At 37.6% G+C, this 21,920-nt stretch overlaps 1 protein-coding gene across 1 annotated transcript in view; it reads left to right on the plus strand.

Annotated features, from left to right (window-relative positions):
- Positions 1 to 9,994: 9,994 nt before the first annotated feature.
- esamb (endothelial cell adhesion molecule b) overlaps positions 9,995 to 21,920 on the plus strand; it is a 49,178-nt gene continuing 37,252 nt past the window's right edge. The window contains exon 1 of the mRNA XM_036598554.1: positions 9,995 to 10,080. Within this exon, the coding sequence (XP_036454447.1) occupies positions 10,014 to 10,080 (67 nt within the window). The 5' untranslated portion in view covers positions 9,995 to 10,013. The remainder of the gene's footprint in view (positions 10,081 to 21,920) is intronic.

Consider the following 21,920-nt stretch of genomic DNA (forward strand, 5'->3'; position numbering starts at 1 on the left):
GAATACACAAGTCTTAACGTAAATGTACAATCTTGTAGGAGTGATTTGTATTAGATAATATCAGTGATGATAATGACGGTAAGCAATTTATATAAACATTTTTGGATAACAATTGAATCATAATATGTGTTGTTTAATCTATATGATTATTTTGGCCCAGTTTCTTTAGGGTTGCTGATAATTCTAGAGTTGACTGCACATGTAACGCGTGTCCAATACACAGCTGCTATGCACACATGTAATTTTTTAACTTTTTTAATATAATATACTGCAGGAAAGCACAGATGAGCCTGAAAGAAGCCATAAAGGTTGTGGGAATTAGTACCTCAGATAACGGTAATTTAGTTCTTCTGACAGAGGATCTGGAGGAGCTTAGTGTCCCCCTGGGCTCTAGCCTGGAGAGGCTGACCAGCTGCTACAAAAACTGCCAACAGACCTGTCAGTAAGTAGAAAGGGCTGTAAGGTTATTGTACTGAAAAGGCCTAATTCTGAAATGTAAATTTATTGTAAACTGCTCATGTTGAGCATTCTTTTTTTAATGCTTTACCAGCTTCTAACCAATCTTACACTTGTTCTTCCAACATTAAGATGTTACTGTTTCCTTTATTTTATATCCATGTTAAACAATTAAGAATTTTAAATATTTTGCTAAAAATAAATTAGTAAATGATGATTAATGAATATGAATTAAACATTTTAGACTAAAAGATAAAAAAAAAACAGTCAGAAAAGAATATCAATGTGAAAAGAGAAGATAAGAGTACTTTTTTACAGTATTTAAGGATTTTCAGTAGGGTCAGTTTTTATATACACTCATTATGGACATGAATGTAATGGCAGTTTGGGCTTTCAATGATTTATTTGAACTGTTCTTTTTCTAGGGCACAATGATTGTACAAAATGCACCTTTAATAGGAAAAAACTTACAAAGAAATTTGTGCCCACCTTTTAATTTTTTGGTTTTCTGAATACATAGAATACCTTTAGAATACATATTGTAAAGTATATGGGGAAACAAACTGCTGTAATGTTTATATATTAATGCTGTTCCTGGCATTTGCTGGTTGGCAGTTTTTGGTAATGTAATATTTCTGATGATGTGTTTCATGAAAAATTCAATTATACAAATTACACAAAAATGAACTCAGAATTCTCAACATTAGTTTGTCTCTTCGCCTGATTCAATCCACTGCTGCTCCCATAATCCCACCGCTGTGCAAAATCTTAAAATACTTGTCAGCCATAAAACATTGTTTATAATGATTTACCTTGACATTAAGTTTTTTTTTTTACCTTAGAACATTAGAAAAAAAATATTAGATAATAACAATTACGGAATAAAAAATAAACATAAGTACAGTAAAAGTAAGAAATATCGCTATTACTGTCTTGATTAGATAAACAGAGGTTTGGTTCCTGATTCTCAGTGCACTCCATTGCATGGATTTGTTAAATTTCTTCAGCAGCACCTGGTTTATTTTAGTGAATGTATGATTGTAAATAATGGATCTCCTCAAGGAGAGCACTGTAAATGATTAAGCTACCATACTGACATACATCAAATCACAATGTATTATTATTTGTTTATTTGTATTTATTTAAATGTCAATGTTGTTGCTATTTTTCAGGTGACTAAGTCTTCTGCACTGTGTATATAAAGTCGTATGCCAAAGTTTGGGCGCCCCTGGTCAAATGACATTTTTGTTGCTTTTCTAAGTGACAATAAGTTACACATTCTCTACTGAGAACACACTTCTGCACATTTTTATGCACAATTACTGTTAATTTGCTAAATTTAACATATTGTAAAAATGTTGCCTGTGCAAAAGTTGTGGCAATTTTATATTGTATATTTAATTTTTTTCCAATATGTTAAACTTACAAAATCAACAGAACATGTAAATTGGCCAGTGGTGTTCAGATTTTGTATATATATTTTGCTTGTTGGACGGTCATCACCGTTGGCTGTGCTGGTACATAAGGTGAGATTAGTTTCACTGAGTTTGTACTTTTTATGTATGTAGTTGTAATTATAAGTAGATAGAATTAGAAATCTTTGGGTGTTTATAAGTGATTGTGCTCCATATTGGAACTGTCCATGATCTTATACTAAAAGGCCTCTTTTCCACTGCAGTTTCAAACAGTTCTAAGCACAGAGGGTAATCATTCCAGTGGCTTTTCCAAACAGACATGGTTTGACACGGAACGCTTAAAAACCAGACTCGTGTTTTTTTTTCTAGTACGGTTAGCTTACTGTGCTCGGGGCCACAGAACAGAGAACTTGTAGAGAGGAGAATTACCACTCTGTAATGTCTTCTAGGTTTCACAAACACTAGAGGGCGCTCCCGAGCGAGTCCAAAATGAGACATAGCTTATTAATGCTTACATATTTTTAATATAAAATAATACATTCATTTCCTGAACACAGAACAGCATAAAGCATTTTAACACGACTGTTATATTTTTGAGCACTTTTGAACTCAAGTTATAGGAGTTTAAAATGACGCCTCCTATATGTTCATGACGTAGTGCTTCAACTGTGCTGAACTGACTGGCCGCCACCACAATCCACCTGTAAGTGTAAGATCCAGTACTTTGAAATTGGCATAAACTGTTTATATATGTGAATGACACTAACAGTCCCACTAACCTCATACTTCCCTCTTCATCCTTCACTGTTAACCTGTACACGCCTAAATGAGGAGCACCAACACTGCACTTGACAGTGAGACGTGAGGAAGGTGTTACTGACAAGCTTCCACAAGGATTGGTAACATAGAATTATTAGCTAAAGCTAAACTCTCCATGTCGGTGGAGTCCAGTGACCATGAGAGAACGTATTGTTAGTTTGGTGTATGTTGTTAGTTTCTGTTGCTCTTTTCTCACCTCTGTTTTGGTAATATACGTTATGCAGAGAAACAGTCTTCATTGTCTGTGATTATCTATTTTCCTTCTTCAGTGAAAGCTTATCACCCATTTAAGGATCCAGATTTTCCATATTTTTGTTTATGCAAATGTCATGAACACCACATTTTATGTCTCTCTTTCTTTCTAACTACAAACATCTCCAAGAAGGAGTAAATGTGTAGAAACTGCTGTATGTAGGTCTGTGTGTTGAGCTCAGGGCTCTGTGCAGGTCACTGGAGGTCCTCCACACTGAACTTTTCATACCATGTCTTTATGGACCTCCCTTGGTGCACATGGATACAGTCATGCTGGAACAGGAAAGGGTCTTCCCCAAACTGTTGCCACAAAGTTGGAAGCATACGATAGTCTGAAATGTCTTTCTGTGCTGTAGCATTAACATTACACTTCACTGGAACTAAGAGGCCCAGACCCTGAAAACAGCCCCAGACCATTATCCCTCCTCCACCAAACTTTACTGTTTCTAGGCAGAAATTCCATGAACTGACTTGAGCCAATGGTGGCATCCTATGACAGTGCCAAAGTCATTGAGCTCTTCAGTATGACCCACTCTCCTGCCAGTGCTTGACTATGGAGATTACATTCCTATGTGCTTGATTTTAAACACCTGTTGGCCAGCAGTAGGTGTGGCTGAAATACCAGAATTCAGTCATTAGGAGAGGCGTCCACATACTCTTGGCCAAAAAGTGTAAATAAGCAAATGAGTAAATAACAAAACTAGGTATAGAACACTTTACCTTTGGGCCTATGTTGGCAATTAGCACAACAAAGTCCTTAGGCAGTGTTATCTCAATATGAGCCAGTCCAATGAAAGTAAAAAAGTACAAAAAATACAAAGTAAGAGACAAATAACCAATGATTCAGGTTGCATCATCATCCTTGTCATCCTCATCTTTAACAGCTTGCTAATGTTTATGTGTAATATAAAGAATAAGAAGGGATTCCATACCTTTTTAAATTTAGTCTGGCTTTAACATACATGTTACTTTTTCCATCAACATGCAAAAGGACATATTCTTTACCCACTGCATGATGGAGAGCCTTTCTGTCCTTTTCTAAAATAGAGCTATCGGGCATTTCATCTGCAGAACATTCGAACATGTATCACATTACATTGAACATTTACTGCATATATCAGGAATACTTCCAGTTAAATTAATTCAGTTTTAATGGAGTATGTTCTCATAATCCAGTTGTGTTGTAATAGCTTTAGCTAGCTATTGATGATTTGTGTCTGAGCATCTATACATACATTCTTCCAGGCCGCTAATGAAATGTCAACTTGTAGATCTTTTTTCCAAAGTGTTGCCTCTTTTTAGGACCATGGACAGCACCACTCTCTCCTGTTTACAGCATTCTGCTGATAACAGCTTTTAACAGTAGGTGGCACTATAACATAACAACAAAAACAATTACATTCAGTGACGATCAGGAAAAAATGCACTGTTTTCTTTATATTTTGCCTTGATGCAGAACTTGAAATGCAGTGCCATATTCATTACTTTCACTGCTACTTTATAATGTTATGTACATCACGTCTTTAAGTACACTTCCTTGTTTCGACACTGTTTGTCCATTTTATTAGCTGCACAAATGCACCACATTTTCACCTCTCTCTTTATATCTACATCTGTCTTCAGGAAGGAGAAAATTAGTAGAAACTGCTGTAGGTAAGTTGTTATGCGCGGGATGTATTGTCTGACAACTGTCTCTGACAGCCAGCCTAGTCAAGCCCCTCCCCTTTTACTTTAAATAAGCTGCAACTAGGGCTGCAACAACTAATGGACATTATTGATAACACTGATGAAAAATAGTTGGTAACAAATCATCAGTTAGTTCACTCATTTAAAAAACGTTTTTTTCAAGGGTTCTTTAGTAAAGACAGTGGTTCTATATGGAACTATAAACACTCAAAGAACCTTCTGCATGCTTAAATGGTCCTTCACATCGTAAAATGGTTTTTCAGATTGATGCAGAATGTGTTGCATACGGTTCTGTATGGCACCAAAAAGGTATTTCAAATATATAAAAATATATGCCCATTTATTTATTCATTTATTATTCATAAGGATATGGACAGAGGTTAGAATGGTACATTTTAAAACATTAACAGTGTATACATACTAAGGGGAAACTGATTATAAATTCTTTCAAGTTTTTGTGCTAAAGCCTGCTTCTCTGATGCTAGTTGTCCTCTAAACTTACTGAAAGTTTTCTGGTGTCAGGAGACTCTAAAATTGATTTTATAAGTGCATGTATAACGGGATACATAAGACCTATATTATGCTCTATGTGGCCAAAAGTGTGTGGACACCCCTTTTAAATGTTGGGATCAGGTGTTTTAACCACAATCATTGCTAATAGGTGTATAAAATCAAAAATGGAGGCATGCAAGTGCTGAAGCATGTAAAAATTGTTCCAAACTGCCCATGGAAACAATCTCAGAAGAAGAACTTGCGTTAGGAGTTGGCCAAGCAGTTGCACACAGGACTAAGATCACTATGCGCAAAGCCACATATCGGCTAAAGTGGTGTCAAGCATGCCACCTCTGGGCCCTGGAGCAGTGGAAACACATTCTCTGTAGTGATGATTCATGCTTCTATCTGGCAGTCTGATGGACAAATCTGAATTTGGTGGATGCCAGGAGAAACACCATCTACCAGAATGCATAGTGCCAAGAGTAAAAGTGACAGTAAAAAAAGGAAATGTTAATAATAATGCAGCATATAAAGACATTTTTGACAATTACATGTTTCCAACTTTGTGTCAGCAATTTGGGGAAGGCCCTTTCCTGTTCCAGCATAACCAACAAGCTCATATAGCTGTGATGGTCAGGTGATTTTTGGTCATATAGTGTTTACAGCACTGTATACACATAACTCATTATGTTATATAGACAGACAACAAAGCGAATCTCTCTCTCTCTCTCTCTCTCTCTCTCTGTCTCTGTCTCTCTCTCTCTCTCTCTCTGTCAGCTGCAGGTGTTCTGGCAATGTGTGTGTGCAAGGCCTAGATGAAGTCATGATCTATTCAAGATAAATAACAGTTGATTTTAATTGAATGACATTGAATATGATGTTTCAAATTTCATCAAATTATAATTTTAATTCTCCTTTAACTAAGAAAAGAAATACAAAAAAACACCGCTAGGTGGCGATAAAGACTCATAGCCCAGAGGAGGACTCAGGCAAAGCGCACCTGTAATTGATACATCAAGTTTCATTGCTAGCGTAAAAAAGAATGTATGTATTTTGGAGTAAATTATACAGGACATGATATTTTCTGGAGCTCTCCTATATTAGATAAAGTAGCAAAACACAAAAGCTTAGTTGCTGAACTAAAACAGGGTTCATATTTGAGTCTGTGCTAAAAAAGTTGCTGTGTTGGAATATGCCAGCCCTGCAGTTTGGGGAAGCTCTTCTGCTCTGGATCGAGCAATCAAAGATGAATAATTCAAACTGGCCAAGGGCGCCACATTTCCTTATCACTGAGGGACAGAAATGTCTGGAAGAAAATGTAAAAACCTACTCCAGCTTGATCACATCATAAAAAGTGGTAGTGGTTAAAATTAAACCAGTTAAATTGACCATGGCAAGTAGTCTGTGATGGTCTGGTCCTCCTTAAAGGAAAATTACACTGTTTTTTTAATATCTCCATTATTAAATGGTTAAGGTGCAAAATCATTTAGAGTGGTCTGATGCAAAATGCTCTGTTGCTGGACCAAAACTTGCTAAGTCAGAACTGTTCACAGTGGTGTTAGGAACCAGATGTCTGTAGAGTTTAATCCCTCTAAAAGACACTTTCTCCCTCACAGAAAGTTATTAGCTGAAGAGGTTATGAATACATTAGCTGATGTCTCAGACATTGTTTCACAAGAAGATTTTGCATGATTTTGCTTTTTAAAAACTATAGCAGAGAGGTACAGGTTGGGTGTTCTAAAACACCCAAAGTAGAACCCAAAGAAAACTTTTCTTTTCTGGATTTACCACTATTTCATCATTATCAGCATTACATACAAACACCTAGGCTATAACGCTTTGAAAAATAAATAAAATGGCAGTATTTTTGCTGCGGCTATATTGTGAGTTGGTTCCCCGATTTCTGTCACCACCATTGTAAAGAAATTTGAGCTGGTTAATTTCTCTACAATCAAAATTTCAAGAATGAACATTCTAAACATGCAGAATGACTTTGTTTATGTCTCTTGAATGTTGGAGAGGTGTATTATACCTGTGTGTGATTTTTGGGATTCACCATAATGTTTTCTGCTGTTCTATAAATATTGCTCTCCACTGGTGTTGGTCTCATCAGCTCCAAAATTAGACCAATTTTGACTTTAATTGCAAAAAACCCCAAACAGACACTGAACAGACCCCCAAAACTGTGGCCCATGAAAAATTCATACAATTCATCTTACAAGTTAATTATTGAGTTTCAACTTATCTCTCTTAGTCATTCTAAAGTCACCATGAATATGCATTACTGCTGAGTAGACTCTATGCAGACACTGTGGACAATCTCTGTTCATCTTCCAGGATGTAATTTATAAGAGCACTGTCCAATTTCAAGTGAGAGTGTAATTTTTTAAAAATATTTATTTTTATTTATTTTTTAAACCATTCAAAGGCATGAAGAGACACCATCACTTAACTGGAAAGTTGGAATATCAGCATGAATTTATATTCAATGTTGGTCTATGAAGAGATACACATCACATTTCATGACAGTGCAGAAATAAGTAATGAGCAGCTCTAAAGGTGAGGTCATGTAGCTCGGTGAATATGCTCCATGTAACACGCTGCAAGAATTCAATTACATCTCACAAGCTGAACTGAGAGCTTTTAACATTTATGAAGCAGGCAGGTGGCCCAAGTTGCATTACATGTTAACAACTTGGCTGTACAATGTGTTCAATGATGTGTAAAGTTGTTGGTTAGAAAATAGATTCAGAGAGTGAGAAAATGAGAATACAAAGTGTTGAATGCAGTATTCTAATAGGCCTCTGCAAAGCTAGGCAGGTCAGAATGGCTGCTGCTTCATAAAGTTAAGCAGAATGACACTTTTGCTTTAGTTAGACTTTTTGCTCCTTTTCGTTTGGGTCTCTTTAAGAACAAATGTACTCTCAGACATGTAGTCTATCAACTGACCATTGCTAATGCCCCAACTTCTGATTGGCTGTGCGTTTCTATAGCAACAGGGTAGGCAGAAAGGGTTGAAATAAGCCATGACTGGGGTCACTGTGTGCTTTAGTCCTGCACTCATTAGTCTGTCACACATCAACTAATATCATTAAGGTAATATCACACACTGACTCATGTTACCGTACATGCTAAGAGAGCTCCTAATTGAACGAGTCGACTTGATGGAAGATTAGTTTCACTGGCGGTATTAGCAGTTTTCACATCATGAGAGCATGAAATTAGATTATTTTGCAACACACAGATCACTACGGACTCATTATGTTCAAAAGAAATATCGGGGATCACCCCAAAAACAAAACTAAAACTTGTTTTTTGATGAACTGTGTGGATCCAGACTCTGAAGAATACACCATATTATGGGTATCATTTTCCCCCATACATTAAAAAAATTATATTTATTAACGTAATTCAATTATAGCACACATTTCCATTCAATCAAACAGAGTCAGTACACAAGGACTTTGTTACCTCAACATAAAATTCAACGGTTGATGGAACAAAATTGAAATATTTCAGTCCGATTTATTTCATTTTGGTATTCTGTTTGGCTCAACATGAACCGTTTTCATGTATTGAAATGCACTTTCACGCATTTTTCTTCATTTACATAAAAAATACTTAAATACAACACGATTAATGTATTTAATGTCAACATATTTCCAGTTTGTAAGTCCAACAACCCTGTTGGTTCATTTTTGAATGTATCATGGCAAACCAAAATTTCCTGACTTTTTTAAATGGAAGAGTTTGATGTAGTATGTAAACTTTGTTGGAGTTTCAAAACATACCATTCACTCTCCAGTTCACAGTTCATATACAGAAACCAAGCTACAAAAACATCCTGTTTATGTCACAAAACAGCATTTCAGTATATCTGCCTATTCAGCCTACAGTAGTTAATCCTCACCCACTCACACTGAAGTTATAAAGTGCGTCACTTTTTGAACAGCGCAATACAGGTCAGCCAATCAGATTAGAGATCATTACATATATCAGCTTAAAGATACAGTAACAAAAACGGCTTGTTTAATTGTGAGGAATAAAGAGAAGGTCGAATGTAACCCGTGTGTGGTATTCGGGGGTCCCGTGTTGTGTGGCTTCTCCAGCGAATCCTGGAAGGATCCAGAGATCCAAGAAGTTAATTATGAGGTCCTGGTTCATCTCAGACCCCTTTGTACTTCACGCCTTGAATCTAACCATAAATTATGACCGGTTTTGGTGCTTAAAACAACACAAGTCGATCTCAGGGAAAAATAAATTATATGCCAAAGAAGGGGAGGATATGGGCTCTTTAAGATCAACTGTGGAGAAATCCAATCACTCCACCCAAACAATGATTTTTTGATGAACTGGTGGCACTTTGAGGCTTCTTTCTCTGTAGAAAGAAAAATGAAAATTGATCTTGGAGGGAATAAACAACTCAAAATAAACAAAAAAAACTCATTTTTCATGTAAGAGTGTGTTGTGGGGGGGCAAATAGACAAAAAACCCGTTAAACACAGATTTTCTCTGAGCCTCGTGAGTAGTTCACCTGTAGTAAGAGATGGGCGTGGCCTTCCGCTCTCTGAGAGAGAGAGAGAGAGAGAGATAGGAGGTTCGCAGAGGAAGATGCTGGAACAGCAGCTACGGCTGTGAGTGAAAGCCCACGGCGACGCTACTCAGGAAGATGTAGAAGAGAAGTAACTGACTGTTCTTCTGCGTCTTAAAAGCAGGTCTCGTGCAGCCGCCGTCCTGACAGACAAGAGGAAAACTGTCCGTGTCCGGTCTTCGTCGCTGACTACGGCAGGTGAAAACGGCGGGAAAGCTGAGGAGAAGCGCTGCCGACCCCGAGCATTCACTCCCCCCTCTGAATGAATTTTCCCGCGGGCTGTCTGTTCATGTGGGGCAATGGAGAAGGTGGTGTCCTGGAGACTCGGAGCCCTGCTGTCTCTGACTCTGCTGTGGGTTTTCCCAGGTAAGTCGAAGCTGCAGTTAAAGCCTCCGTTCAGGGCTTGGAGACTCTCCAACTCTGCTGGCTCGTTTCCTCGCTGTTGTCTTGACTAGTCTGGGAGGAAAGTTTAGAAATGTTGGCCCCCAGAGGGACTAAAGCTGCTCACTGGTTTGTTTTACTCTCACAAGGAAGGTTCACCAGAATTATGACTTGTAAAAGTAGGTTTGCTGCTCAACAGCTGAACATTCTGAAGAATATCTGTGATTTCTGAGGAAATATGGCGGTGAATTTAGAAGAGAAGCAGTAATTCAAGTAAACAGCTGCAGAATGTTTCTCTCGTGTTACATTCCTACTCGGCTTACTTCTACTTCAGTCAGCTCAGTAATACCATGAAGACTTAACAAGCAGACCTATTGTAATGTAGTCTGTTGGTGTTTGGTGGTTGAATGTGCTGTTTGAGACTCATATGATCTCGTGAAAAAACTGCTTCACTCATTCGAGACCCACTGACGTGTTTCTGTAGGCTTAATAAGCTCACTAGAGGTTACACTAGAAGGACAACCCCCCCAAAATTAGTTTTATGTCATTTAAATAATGTCATTTAAATAAACACTTTTTAATAGGGATACACTGATATGGGAATGTTGGGCCAAAGCCAATATTCAGTATTTTTCATGTGCATATTTGCTGATGCTGATACATAAACGTGTATACAGTGTAGAAACTAGGGGTACATCTACCTGGATTAGCATTACACAGAAATGTATTTCTGTAAAGTTGCAAGAACAATAACTTGAGTGAAATGTTGACATTTTAGCACAGAAGCACAGTGTAACAAGTACCTGCCAATACTGATAATATACAGATATCATTGTGCATCCCATGACTTTTATCACTGTTTTAATTCAAAGAAACAAAAATGCTAATATGCAAATTTTGAATATAGTAGGCGGCAGTTAGCATAACACCAAGAAATCTTCTGATTTTCTTTCCTATTTAGGGTGAAATATTCCTTGAACTAGGCTAATTCAAAAATAAAGTCAATTAGCTGTTATAGATTGTATTATAAAAAAACAGGATGTGGAAAATGTACTGCTAAACGACTGTAGTGTATAACTGTGACTCCATTCTCTTCACCCAATACGGTGACACATTTCCCTGTGCTACATCATTTCTATTTTGTTTTTGTCTTGACAATGTCCTATTTTTCTTTTTATTTAAGGAGGTTATGCTGTTTTATGTGCTGTCCAAAAGGAGTGAAAGAGACAACCGAGTCTAGATGACTGATTTCTAGTGCCAGTGTGAGCACTGTCCAGATTAATCTCTAGCACGGCTGAAGTCAAAGGAGGTTATAATCCCAGGAATTGCCTTGACATTTTTACATGCAATGGCAAGGTACAAATTCACTCTCAGACCAGGCTGACGAGATTAAACTGTGAGTCATGTGCTGCAGTGTTTTCTTTGGTCTTTAGGTGCTGAAGGACGAGAGAATGAGATGTGTTATATGTGCTGTTTGCAGGGGGAGATCCCAGACGAGGGATTATGGGACATTTCCCTGTTCCTGCTGGGGATCTCCCTTCCTACCTGCTGAATTTGTGAGGCCAGTCTTATCTGCTGTGGTGTACGACTCCGTGTGGTTGTCTCTGTAGTGGGCAGATGAACGGACACTACAGAGAATCCAGTATTACCATGGAGCAGGCGTGGATAGAAAGAAGCTGATTTTTATAAAAGCATAATGAAATTATTTAAATTGATGCATTGATTCAACAAGAGTGAAAAGGTCATTGCAATGTTGGTGGATTGTATTTAAATGATGTATTATAATAGGATAAATTCAAATCTGTATGTAAAGGATATAGTTTCATCTTACTGTAGTGCCAATGTTTAGAATGTCTGCATAATTCAATTGTTGAGATGTAAACAAAGTTATTCAGAGCGGTTTGATGTGAAATGATTCATGGTAAAGAACATGCTGGGCCAGATTCATAAAATGCAGAGGCAGATTTACACTGACATTAAGAGCAAATAAGGTAGCACATTTGCTCATTCATAAGCGAGGATTACCGATGTGTGATTGCATGATGTGAGACGTGGCCATGCATTTTCTTTATTCAAATGTGCTGGTAGTGATTCATAGCACAACACAATTGCGCAAAAATAACCTAAATCACTTTGGCGGTAAGTTTCCTGGTAAGAAGACACTGTGGCTTAAATTGTATTTTCTACAGTGTTTACAAACATATGCATGTAAGTAATCAACAAATTATGTATGTTCAACCCACTCAGCTGATTAACCAATATATTTAAAAGACACGATTTGGTCTGTTTGGACTGAGCAGCGTGGCAAACCTTCTAACTGCTTGCTTGAGTGGGATTTCAGACTGGCAGATTTAGCTGCCGCTGTACTTAAAACAGCCTCTTCTTCCTGCATCAAGTTCTGTGTTTGGCGAATACCCCTCCTGTGTGGAAAGGAGGTTCAGCTTTGAATCCAAATAATTGAAGAGGAATTTGATTCTAACTATGTTCAAATTGATTTTATTGCAAGTAGTTGTAGTTTGAATCCAATTTTTCAATTTACAATGGATTTTACAGTGGAATTCAGTTTACACATATGAAAATGACTGAAATGAAATGATTTAATAGTAAAAATTCATTTCTTAGAAGTAAAAACTGAATTTTTACTACTCTATATTTAACATTTACTTGCAGAATTTTAATTCTCAAATGTTCAGATATTACTGGGTAATATAACTATATACATTATATTAATGAATGATGTCACCATATAATACAATATGCGTTTCTGAGCATATCTTGGATATTATCAGTACTTGTAGGGATTGTAGGGACTGTCCCCCTCCAAGTCCCCCTTTTCATGGGAAATCATGATATAAAGGTGCTGCAAAAGGTCCTTGCATGATGCTATAGAATAACCATTTTTGGTTTCCTTAAAAAAACGTTCAAAAGATGGTTCTTTAGAGAAGTATTTTTGTACAGAAGATCTCCATAATGAACAATTGTGACTCATTGTTTTTGTCTAGAACGGTGCATTCCAGCAAAGCATGCTGAAGTCTTTGTTTACAACAAGACAGTTTCTGAACTTGGCACTGTAGCGTAAGTGGCATGTACTCTGTTGTGCTGAATATTTTCAGAGGCCTACCATAAGGCACCACCCCTTAACCCAAGCTATAATTGAAATAATCTCTTAGGAGAGTCCTGCCTAAGTACTGTTTAAAGTCTTCAATTCTGACACGACATGAGCGCCATGATTTACAGATTTATATCTTCCAGACATTTAAATATGCCACCGTTCGCTCAACACAGCTGCTGAATTAGCACTGTTATTCTCAAGTTTATGAGATACCGCACAGTGTGGAAAGCAATTATTGCAAGCAATTATGTCATTCAGTAGAGTGACGTTAATTGTCGTTACATTAATTGCTTTCTGAACACCACCTTGGTTTGGTTCTTTTGTAAGGGCTGCGTATTACTCATATCAGGTTGCTGATGCTTAGCTTCTTTCAGTGATTTCATAGAAAGAATTGTATTTCTGTTATAATGCTGTTTGGAGCAGTGTGGATAGCAAGGGAATTTACTGACACTCTTGGCAGGTCTAGTGTACAAATCTGTCATTTCAATGACCCGAGTCAGCAGGAATAGCTTACAGTAAGCAGGGCTGCTGCCTCTAATGTAACCAGTGTGTTTCACGTCAGTTTATCCTTTTTGTGCATTAACTTTTTGACGCTAAAGTGAAACATCACACACTGTAGAAACAAACATCGGGTATATAAATGATATCAGAAACAGTTGTGGTCAGCACCACTTGCCTGGCCTACTCAGCTCATGTAGGTTAAAGTGTCATTTGTTGTTTATGCTGATGTAGGACCAGCTTGGGTCAAAATCATAGGGTACACAAACCAACCCGACATTATCCAGAAAACACATCACAACCAAACATTACGATGGTGTGTAATGTCTGTTTTGTGATTTCTGGGAAATTGTTGCCCCCAACATGCCTCTTGAGACTGCACACAGTGTTATGGTTTTATTTTATGTTTTCTCCAATATAAACTATGTCGAAACTGAGATTTAAAGCTGATTATTTGGCAAAAACATTATCAATTAAATACCAATGCATATACCAATAGTAGGTTAGTATTATATTTACAGGTTAAACATTTTTTGTAAATCTATGCTATTTAAAGTGTGCTTCTCTAACTGAAATTATGTTTCTGAAGTATAAAAATTAAAACATTTCTGAAATATTTACATTCTTCAAATATGTGTATATTAAAATTAGTTGAAGATTACAAATAAATAGTATATTTCAAACAAAAATGATCTTTTCCTCCCTTAAAACTAAAATATTATCAATCCTTAAATATAAAGATTAAAACAGTAAGTGTCTTTGATAATATACAGATATATAAGCAACATTTAAACTGATTAGGCACACTCATCAGTGATTATAGACTACTTTGTGAGTATAGGGAAAAATTTTCTTCACACAAGTACTACTTTAAGAGCATTTAAGTATCAGTTAGTTCACTAAAACAGTTAAAAATACTATTGTATATGTCTATTAGGCAGATGTTAGTGAAGTAAAGTCTGCTCAGTAATATGTAACAAGGCTGTAGGTGCATGGCCTGTCACTGAAAGCCAGTGTCCTCAACCGCAAAGAAGTGCTGATCATCCACCGTTAGCATTAGCTTTTGCCAATGAAACTTAAGCCTTTTCGGTTTGTCTTTGAGAAGCTCTTCGCGTTTCTTAAAGTGTCAAACTAATTTTCTTGTAATTCTGAAGAAAGAATTTTCTGGGAAGAAAAATCTTGCTAAGTTACCTTGTAAAAATGGTGAAGGCACCTATTAGTAGTATATAGTATTAGAGTTGGCAAAAAGTTTGGAAAATGCAAAATATACTTTTGTACAAAACAAAATGACTAAATGGGTCTGATATGATGGCTTATGCACAAATATATTGTTTTTCTATGCTAATAATATATGTTTCACTGACACAGCCACTGAGTACAAATGTTATTTGAAAGTGTCATTATAATCTTTCACAAGTGGGAGCATCACAAGCCATGAGTGGTAGTGCCTGTGTTTAAATGTTCATAAGGCATTGCAGTGTTGTCACAGTGAATTTTATTTTGTTCTGATTGGCACCAGTATATGCATCTGCGGCAGGTGTGCACAACTCCAGTCCTGGAGGGCCAGTGTCCAGTACAGTTTAGTACTTTCCCCAACCAAAGTATTTTGGTTGGATCAAGAACCAGATATCCAGGTATTTGAGAGAACACGGGTCCGTAGGAACTAAAACTGTCCTACACCCTTAGGCAAGTGTTGGGAACTGGCAGTGGGTCACAATGTGAAGGTAACTGGTTTAAAAAAGAAAAGAATGAGTTTGTTGAGTCTTGGGCTTCATTAAAGAAGGCTTTAGCTCCAGTCTTTCAGTAGATCCAGTGATCTTTGATGACTGACCGTATTGTAAAAACTATTTAATTACAAAAATACCAGAACTGTCTTTTAAAATTTCTTCAAAACATTTATTATGTTTGGTCTTTTGAAGGCCTGTTGGACCCAGAGACATAATTCACATATTTCACTCAAATCTACCATTCTGGCTCATATTTGGGTCAGAGTTGAACAAATGTAGCCAGCCAGCGGCGGTCAGTTTGACCTGACAATTCCACTTTATTCTCTGACATGGGATTGCAACAATCCTCCATGTTGTTAATCATCCCGTTCAGTATTCCTGTTTAGCGTAGCTTTAATAAAGTTTGCATTTTCATCTCATGTGAACAAACAGCTGTAACAGTTTCCAGGATCTCACATGTTATTTATGAAATCAGTATGTTCCTGGAGCTTAGAAATAGATTATAGATTAACTGTTTAGGCCCTGACTCTCTATACATTGACAGTAATGTATGTAAACCATTAAAATTTAAATAGGCCTGTAATGGTATTAGGCTAAAGGTTAATTACGTTGCTGCATACCTGCAGTGGTTTGACTCATTGCCTATTCAGTGATTTTTCATTAGCTTGGTGTTATTGCTGAAGTCTTTGTTTGGTCCACCATGCCCGAAAAAGGCACATCATTGTTAATTGTTTTCTCCAAATAGCCTTGTGCTTTTAATCCACTTGACAGAAATGTGGGGAATGCGGCTAAATCTTGGGGATAAACACAATACTGTTTACACAACATTCACGGTTACGCTGATATTTTCCTACCTACATTTGTGTAATTAGGTACTCAGATTCATTTTGTTCTTTCAGAGCATTGTACTGCCTAGTGCTGTCGAGTTTTTCTGTGAAGACAGGCAGGGAGAAGCTGATGGTTGATGATCGGTGCCTGTAATTGTGGACGGATCACTGGCTCTTCACAGCAGAGATCATTATAAAGGCTGCTGCTCAGCTACTAGCAGCAATTAGGTTTGCCCCCTGCACAGCACTGAAAATTACACACCAGAAAAAAATCCATGTTTCAATTCATTAGGTTTGCTGTTTTCCCGCTGGAGTCGATCTTTGACTTTCTGTTACATCGCTGGTTCGTGTTTCTTATTGAATCTCATAGTGTGGTTAATAATTAGCATGTTTTGTTTAGCCAAAAGGAATCTTACAACAAAGACAACTTTAAGAATTCTGCACAAAATATGGGTACATATTCATTCTCACAAGATGAAATCACTTCCATAATTAGAAGCCTTCTTTTTCCTTATTTTTTGAATGTCATTAAAACAGCATTAAGGTTCAAGAAAACAAGACAGACAGAAAAGCTTCTATTTAGGACCATCATAATGCATAGTTTTGTATCTTTTTCTCTGTGATGATTTAGATACAATAAAAGAGGATGGATTGTTTACTCTTTTATTTATTTATCTATTTATTTATTTGCAGTGCTCCAGATTAAGTGCTGCTGATCTGCTGAGTGGTACTTACACTTTCCTGAAACATTCAGTTGTTAACATTAGGCCTGTGCCCAGTGACAGATAATTGAGTTGCTGTGTTAACAGCCTCCAGTGGTGGTGATGTGATATACTACATTATTAGCACATTTATTGTGCCAAACACATAGGCATGTTCGAGAAACACAGCTGCGCTGGTTAGGCAGGCTCTGCGCTACAGGCAGATATCATGCCTGTATAAAAAGTCTATGGTACAGAGAACATTTTAGGACATCACACCACAGCATCAGGTTTCAGACTGAAAAACGACTTTGGTCTCAGCTCTTGTACATCATGCGAGATGGGCTGTTTCTAACGACTCAGACAGTAAAGTTTGTGTGACATTGGCAATTCCTTTTTTTCCTCCTACATAAATTGCAGTTTCATGGCCAAATTATAGGTGGCATTACACAACAACAACAACGTTTACTGAACTGCACTTAATTATGTTCATTTATTTAACAAAGATTAAGACTCAACTCATGCGCTATCACTGTATTTCCTTCTGCGTCCACTTCAGCGTGAGGGATCACTGGAAAATTGACAGTAAAGCAAAGGAAAAGAGAATAAACCCCAATCCTGGTTTAACCATGTACTGTGGTTATTTTCCACATGGTTACCCAAAGAAGATGACTCTGGTATAGTTAACAGAAAATTCAAGAATTGCAGTTCTCCTGTCACTATTAATTACATTAGTACTTTATTTCAATGTACTTTATTGGACTAAAATGTATATTAGGGCTGTAAAAGTAATAGTTGCTTGTGTGATTTATGTTGCTATGTTAGATTCTTCTATTCTAGCCCAATTGTACATAAACAGCTTTAAAATGTTTTTTTAAAGCCCTTGGCCAGACTGCGCTGGGCTGTGAGACCTGTGGATTAATTAATGAGCAGCAAACTAACAAAAGCATTAGCAAAGTGGAAAGCTCCATTTCCCTCAAGAGCATCCGCTGTATCTGCACCAGCTGCATGAATGAGAATGAGACACTAGAATCTGAGGGGTTATGATATTTGTGATATACCCTCATAGGTTTAAACATGCAGCTATTGTTTTCCTCATTGGATGTCAGTGATGACTGTTAGAAAATGAATCTGTGCTGATTTGTTAAATTAATCATTTGTACTCATTATGATCCTTTAAGTAGTTGAGAATAACATTAAAATCCCACAAACCAAGGCTTATTATTGATTAACTACAGGGACTTGTGAACTGGCTGAGCTATTCTTAGGTTATAGAAGATTGTAAAAAACTTTGGGGTTAACTGAGTAATCAGGACTACATTGCAGGAAGTTCAGTATCTGAACCAGTGATGTTTTTTTGCATGTGCTAAAACCCTGAGTAATTTAAGGCCAAAGTTACAACAGAGACCTTGTTATTTAGCATGCTCTAATCAGTGAGAGGAAGCCCAGACACAGTAGTTACCTAGCACACATGCACACGCTTATGCACACACCCACCCACAGGTGCTGCCACATCTGCAGCCCTGAAGCCCCCATCTCTCTACTGCCTGCTGCGAGTAATGATGTAGTCAGGGCAAAGGTCTCACTCAGAAAGAGCTCCTCTGTGCGTATGAACAGTGGTTTTGTTAGATACATGTTAGGAGTCATAATGTAATAATTTGATTTGCAACAAAAACAGCATCAGTGTGCATAGTCAGACTTCCCCCTACAGCTCTGTACACGTTTACGACTTAAAAAATAGAGAAATGAGACACATACATTTTCCTGGTCTCTGTCCTCAGAGCTCCCTGCTGTGTACACCACAAGGGTGATGGATTTCAAAGATGGCTCGCTGTCATTTTGCGAGGCGTGGGCAAGGACAGTGCTGATTTACAGCAGGTGAGACTGGGAAAAGTGGCCATGATAATGAGACTCTCACCAGCTAAATGAGGCCACAGCTCCTCCGGGCTCAATGCTGTGGTGTGTGATGGGGGTTGCAGATTACATATTCCTTCGGCTGACCATAAAGAGCATGTTTGTAGAACAGAAGGCAGAACCTTACTATGGAGACTGTAATGCTTAGGTTCTTAACTCAGTCCTCGGGGGTCTTCATCCAGCCTGCAATTTTTGTTCTACACCTGTGCCATGTAATCCACGGCTAAAGAAGGGTAATTGCCTGGCTTAAATTAGGGATACACAATATCTCACTAATTATTGGTCCCAAAATATAATCACAGCCAATAATTAGTTCATTAGTTTAGATCATTTAGCACACATGTATTCCCTACTGTCACTAGTGCAGAGCATTTCCTTCTATTTCACCTGCTCAGATTTATAGCATAATGGAAAACACTGTTATCCCACGCACTGAACATTGGAGGTTCAGTTCCTGTTCAAGGAGGAATGCCGCTGTTATACTAATAAGAGAAAGATTCCTACCATAAGTGCCTCTGGTCAAGACAGTCTGCTAAATAATATAAATATATATAAAATTAAACAATGTCCCAACTTAAGAGTTAGTGATAAACCTAGTGATGAACCAAAATGAAAATCTTTGGCTAAAACCCAGAGTCAGGACACACTGGGCCAAAAAAAAAAAATCTGGAATAAATTTTCAGAGAATGGTTAGTCATGCAAGATAATACATTCTTTTATTATTTTATTTTGTAGTTATACTTCGGCGCATGTTACATTTTTTCATCATTTTAAAAACCGTGGCTACAGATGGCATCGGTACGCTAGCTTGGATGGACTTTTCCGCTTTCCTTTTTTTTAATCGAGTGGGATGTTATGATATCAAACCTGTACTGGGAAGTTCTTGATTGTACCTTCTCTTGATGCCTGGCATAAACTGTGACTACAAATCTGTTGTCTAGTGTCCCTTGTAGAAACCGGGTGCTGGTTTCACACAGCCAACATTTTAGCTGTTTATCTTCTGCTGTACAAACTGTTTTAACATGTCCATGTTCGCTTGCACAGGAAAGTGAAGAGAACAAACAGTGTTTTAATTACTGTTTCTCATTTTCATTACCATAAAACAATGAAGTAATTTGAAAATTAGAATCCCTCGTTTTAACCAGTCTTAAGCTCACTGTACTTCATAGATGGGTTATAGTGTGCACTTGTTTTAAAATGCAAGGAGAAAAAAAATTAAATTCTCATCAAGATTGGTTTTGGCCACAAAAAGGTGTTTGTTACTGGTTGCTGTGGTGGCGTAGAAATTCGTCCCTGCAATGTATCAGGAGCTGAAATAAATCACAGTTGTGAACTGGCTGAGGACTAGGTTGCAGAACAGGACCTGGGCACTAGGTTGAGCGCCTGCCGTAATGAATCAATTGAATTGTCAAAACAGTGCAGATTTATTGATCACTCAGGATCAATAACAAAGTGTTTAATGAAGCATCAGAAAAAGACTAGTTGTAAATGTGTCAGGAAGTACATTACTTGACAAAGGCTGAATTAATTTGGGGGCTGTAATTGATTCAGCTGATTTTCTAGTTTTGAAATGTTGCTTTAAACCCTTAAACTGCAAGGGCTTGGCTTTGGGCCCACACTTCAGTTTCTCTTATACTCTTATAACCACTCAACTTCCATATTAGCTTTATAATAGTTAGTAAATAAGTTATACTAGTTAGTGAATAGTAAATATTAAGACTAATTAACCTGTAATTTAAGGGTTATTATTTCAATGTGTTATTAACATTAAGATCTGTTTTCATGGAACAGAGCATCGTTCTAGGTTTTTACATGGTATTTTACATGGCCTACTTCCCAGTGATGTTCCATTTATTTCCAATCTGACTAATCAGTGATTTGAACAGTATATTTCTTATTTTTACTTAGAGATGTTCACAAGGGTGGCAAGGGCTTGGCTCTGCTCTGATGGACGGTAATCTGTGTTACTCTGGATGCGTCTACTGACCAGGTGGAGTCCGTGACCTGGATTTAGATGTGTCAGACCTGGTCGAGTAAGGCTAATAAAGTCTAAAGAAGCCGATCCGGCCAGGCACCTAGGGACACACCGGGAGCAGCTTTTGGGCCTGCCAGATTAACACGCATGTTTGTTGTTAAGCTTCTGTCCGCCTTACTCTCTGCTCCGCTACACCTGCTGAGGTACAGCAGCAGCCATCGTAAACGTGAGACACTGTTCTGGCCAGCGTATCCAGTGGCCTTATTAAATCTTTCACCCCTCCCTCCATCCTTCCCTAGCTGACCCTCTTCAGTGCAGCTGCTCATCATCATCATTATCCTTCGTCTCATTTGCTCCATGTCGCAGACCTCTTACGAGAGCTTGTCACATCAGAATCTTGAGCTCAGGCCCTTATCTTTAAATGAATTTTTATTATACTGTCGCCCTAAGCAGTAGCACCAATTACTTTGATGTTCCTGAGGTTGAGAGATGGCAATGTAAATGATAACATCACCACTGGAGGAGGCAAGGCAGTGGTGCAGTGCCCATCACCTGCAAATGTAATTAAATGGAATAATCAACCATGATGGAATTGACCTCAGAGTCACTCTGCGTGGTACAAAACAACTTCCCCTAGTTAGTCATCAATAACAGCGATAGTCTCAGCCTTTTTAAAAAAAGTATTGCTTATAATTCAGTTTCGTAAGCAAAAGTAGTTTACTCCCCTTATCATATTGTCAAACATTATGCTGTTTATTTATATATTTGTATTTATATTTTTATAATATAAATACAAATAAAAACTGTTAATAGAAAGTGACGTTAGCAAAGCTGTTTCTTTCCCAGACAGAGAGTTAGCAAGACTTTGACTCCAAAATAGTTTCATTTGATGTGGAGTTGAAAGCTAGAAATGTATTCTGGCAGCCCAACTTGTTACCTTTCCTGTTACTATTTCAGGTTGCGATTTTGCCCACTTCACTTGCTAAATTGATCCAGTCCCAGTTCCATGCGCTGTGCCTGCATCTGTGAAACCTGCCTGGAGCTGATAAGCATAGTGTGCTGCTCTGTGGA

This window comes from Colossoma macropomum, unplaced genomic scaffold, assembly GCF_904425465.1.
Source record: "Colossoma macropomum unplaced genomic scaffold, Colossoma_macropomum, whole genome shotgun sequence".
NCBI classification, from domain to species: domain Eukaryota; kingdom Metazoa; phylum Chordata; class Actinopteri; order Characiformes; family Serrasalmidae; genus Colossoma; species Colossoma macropomum.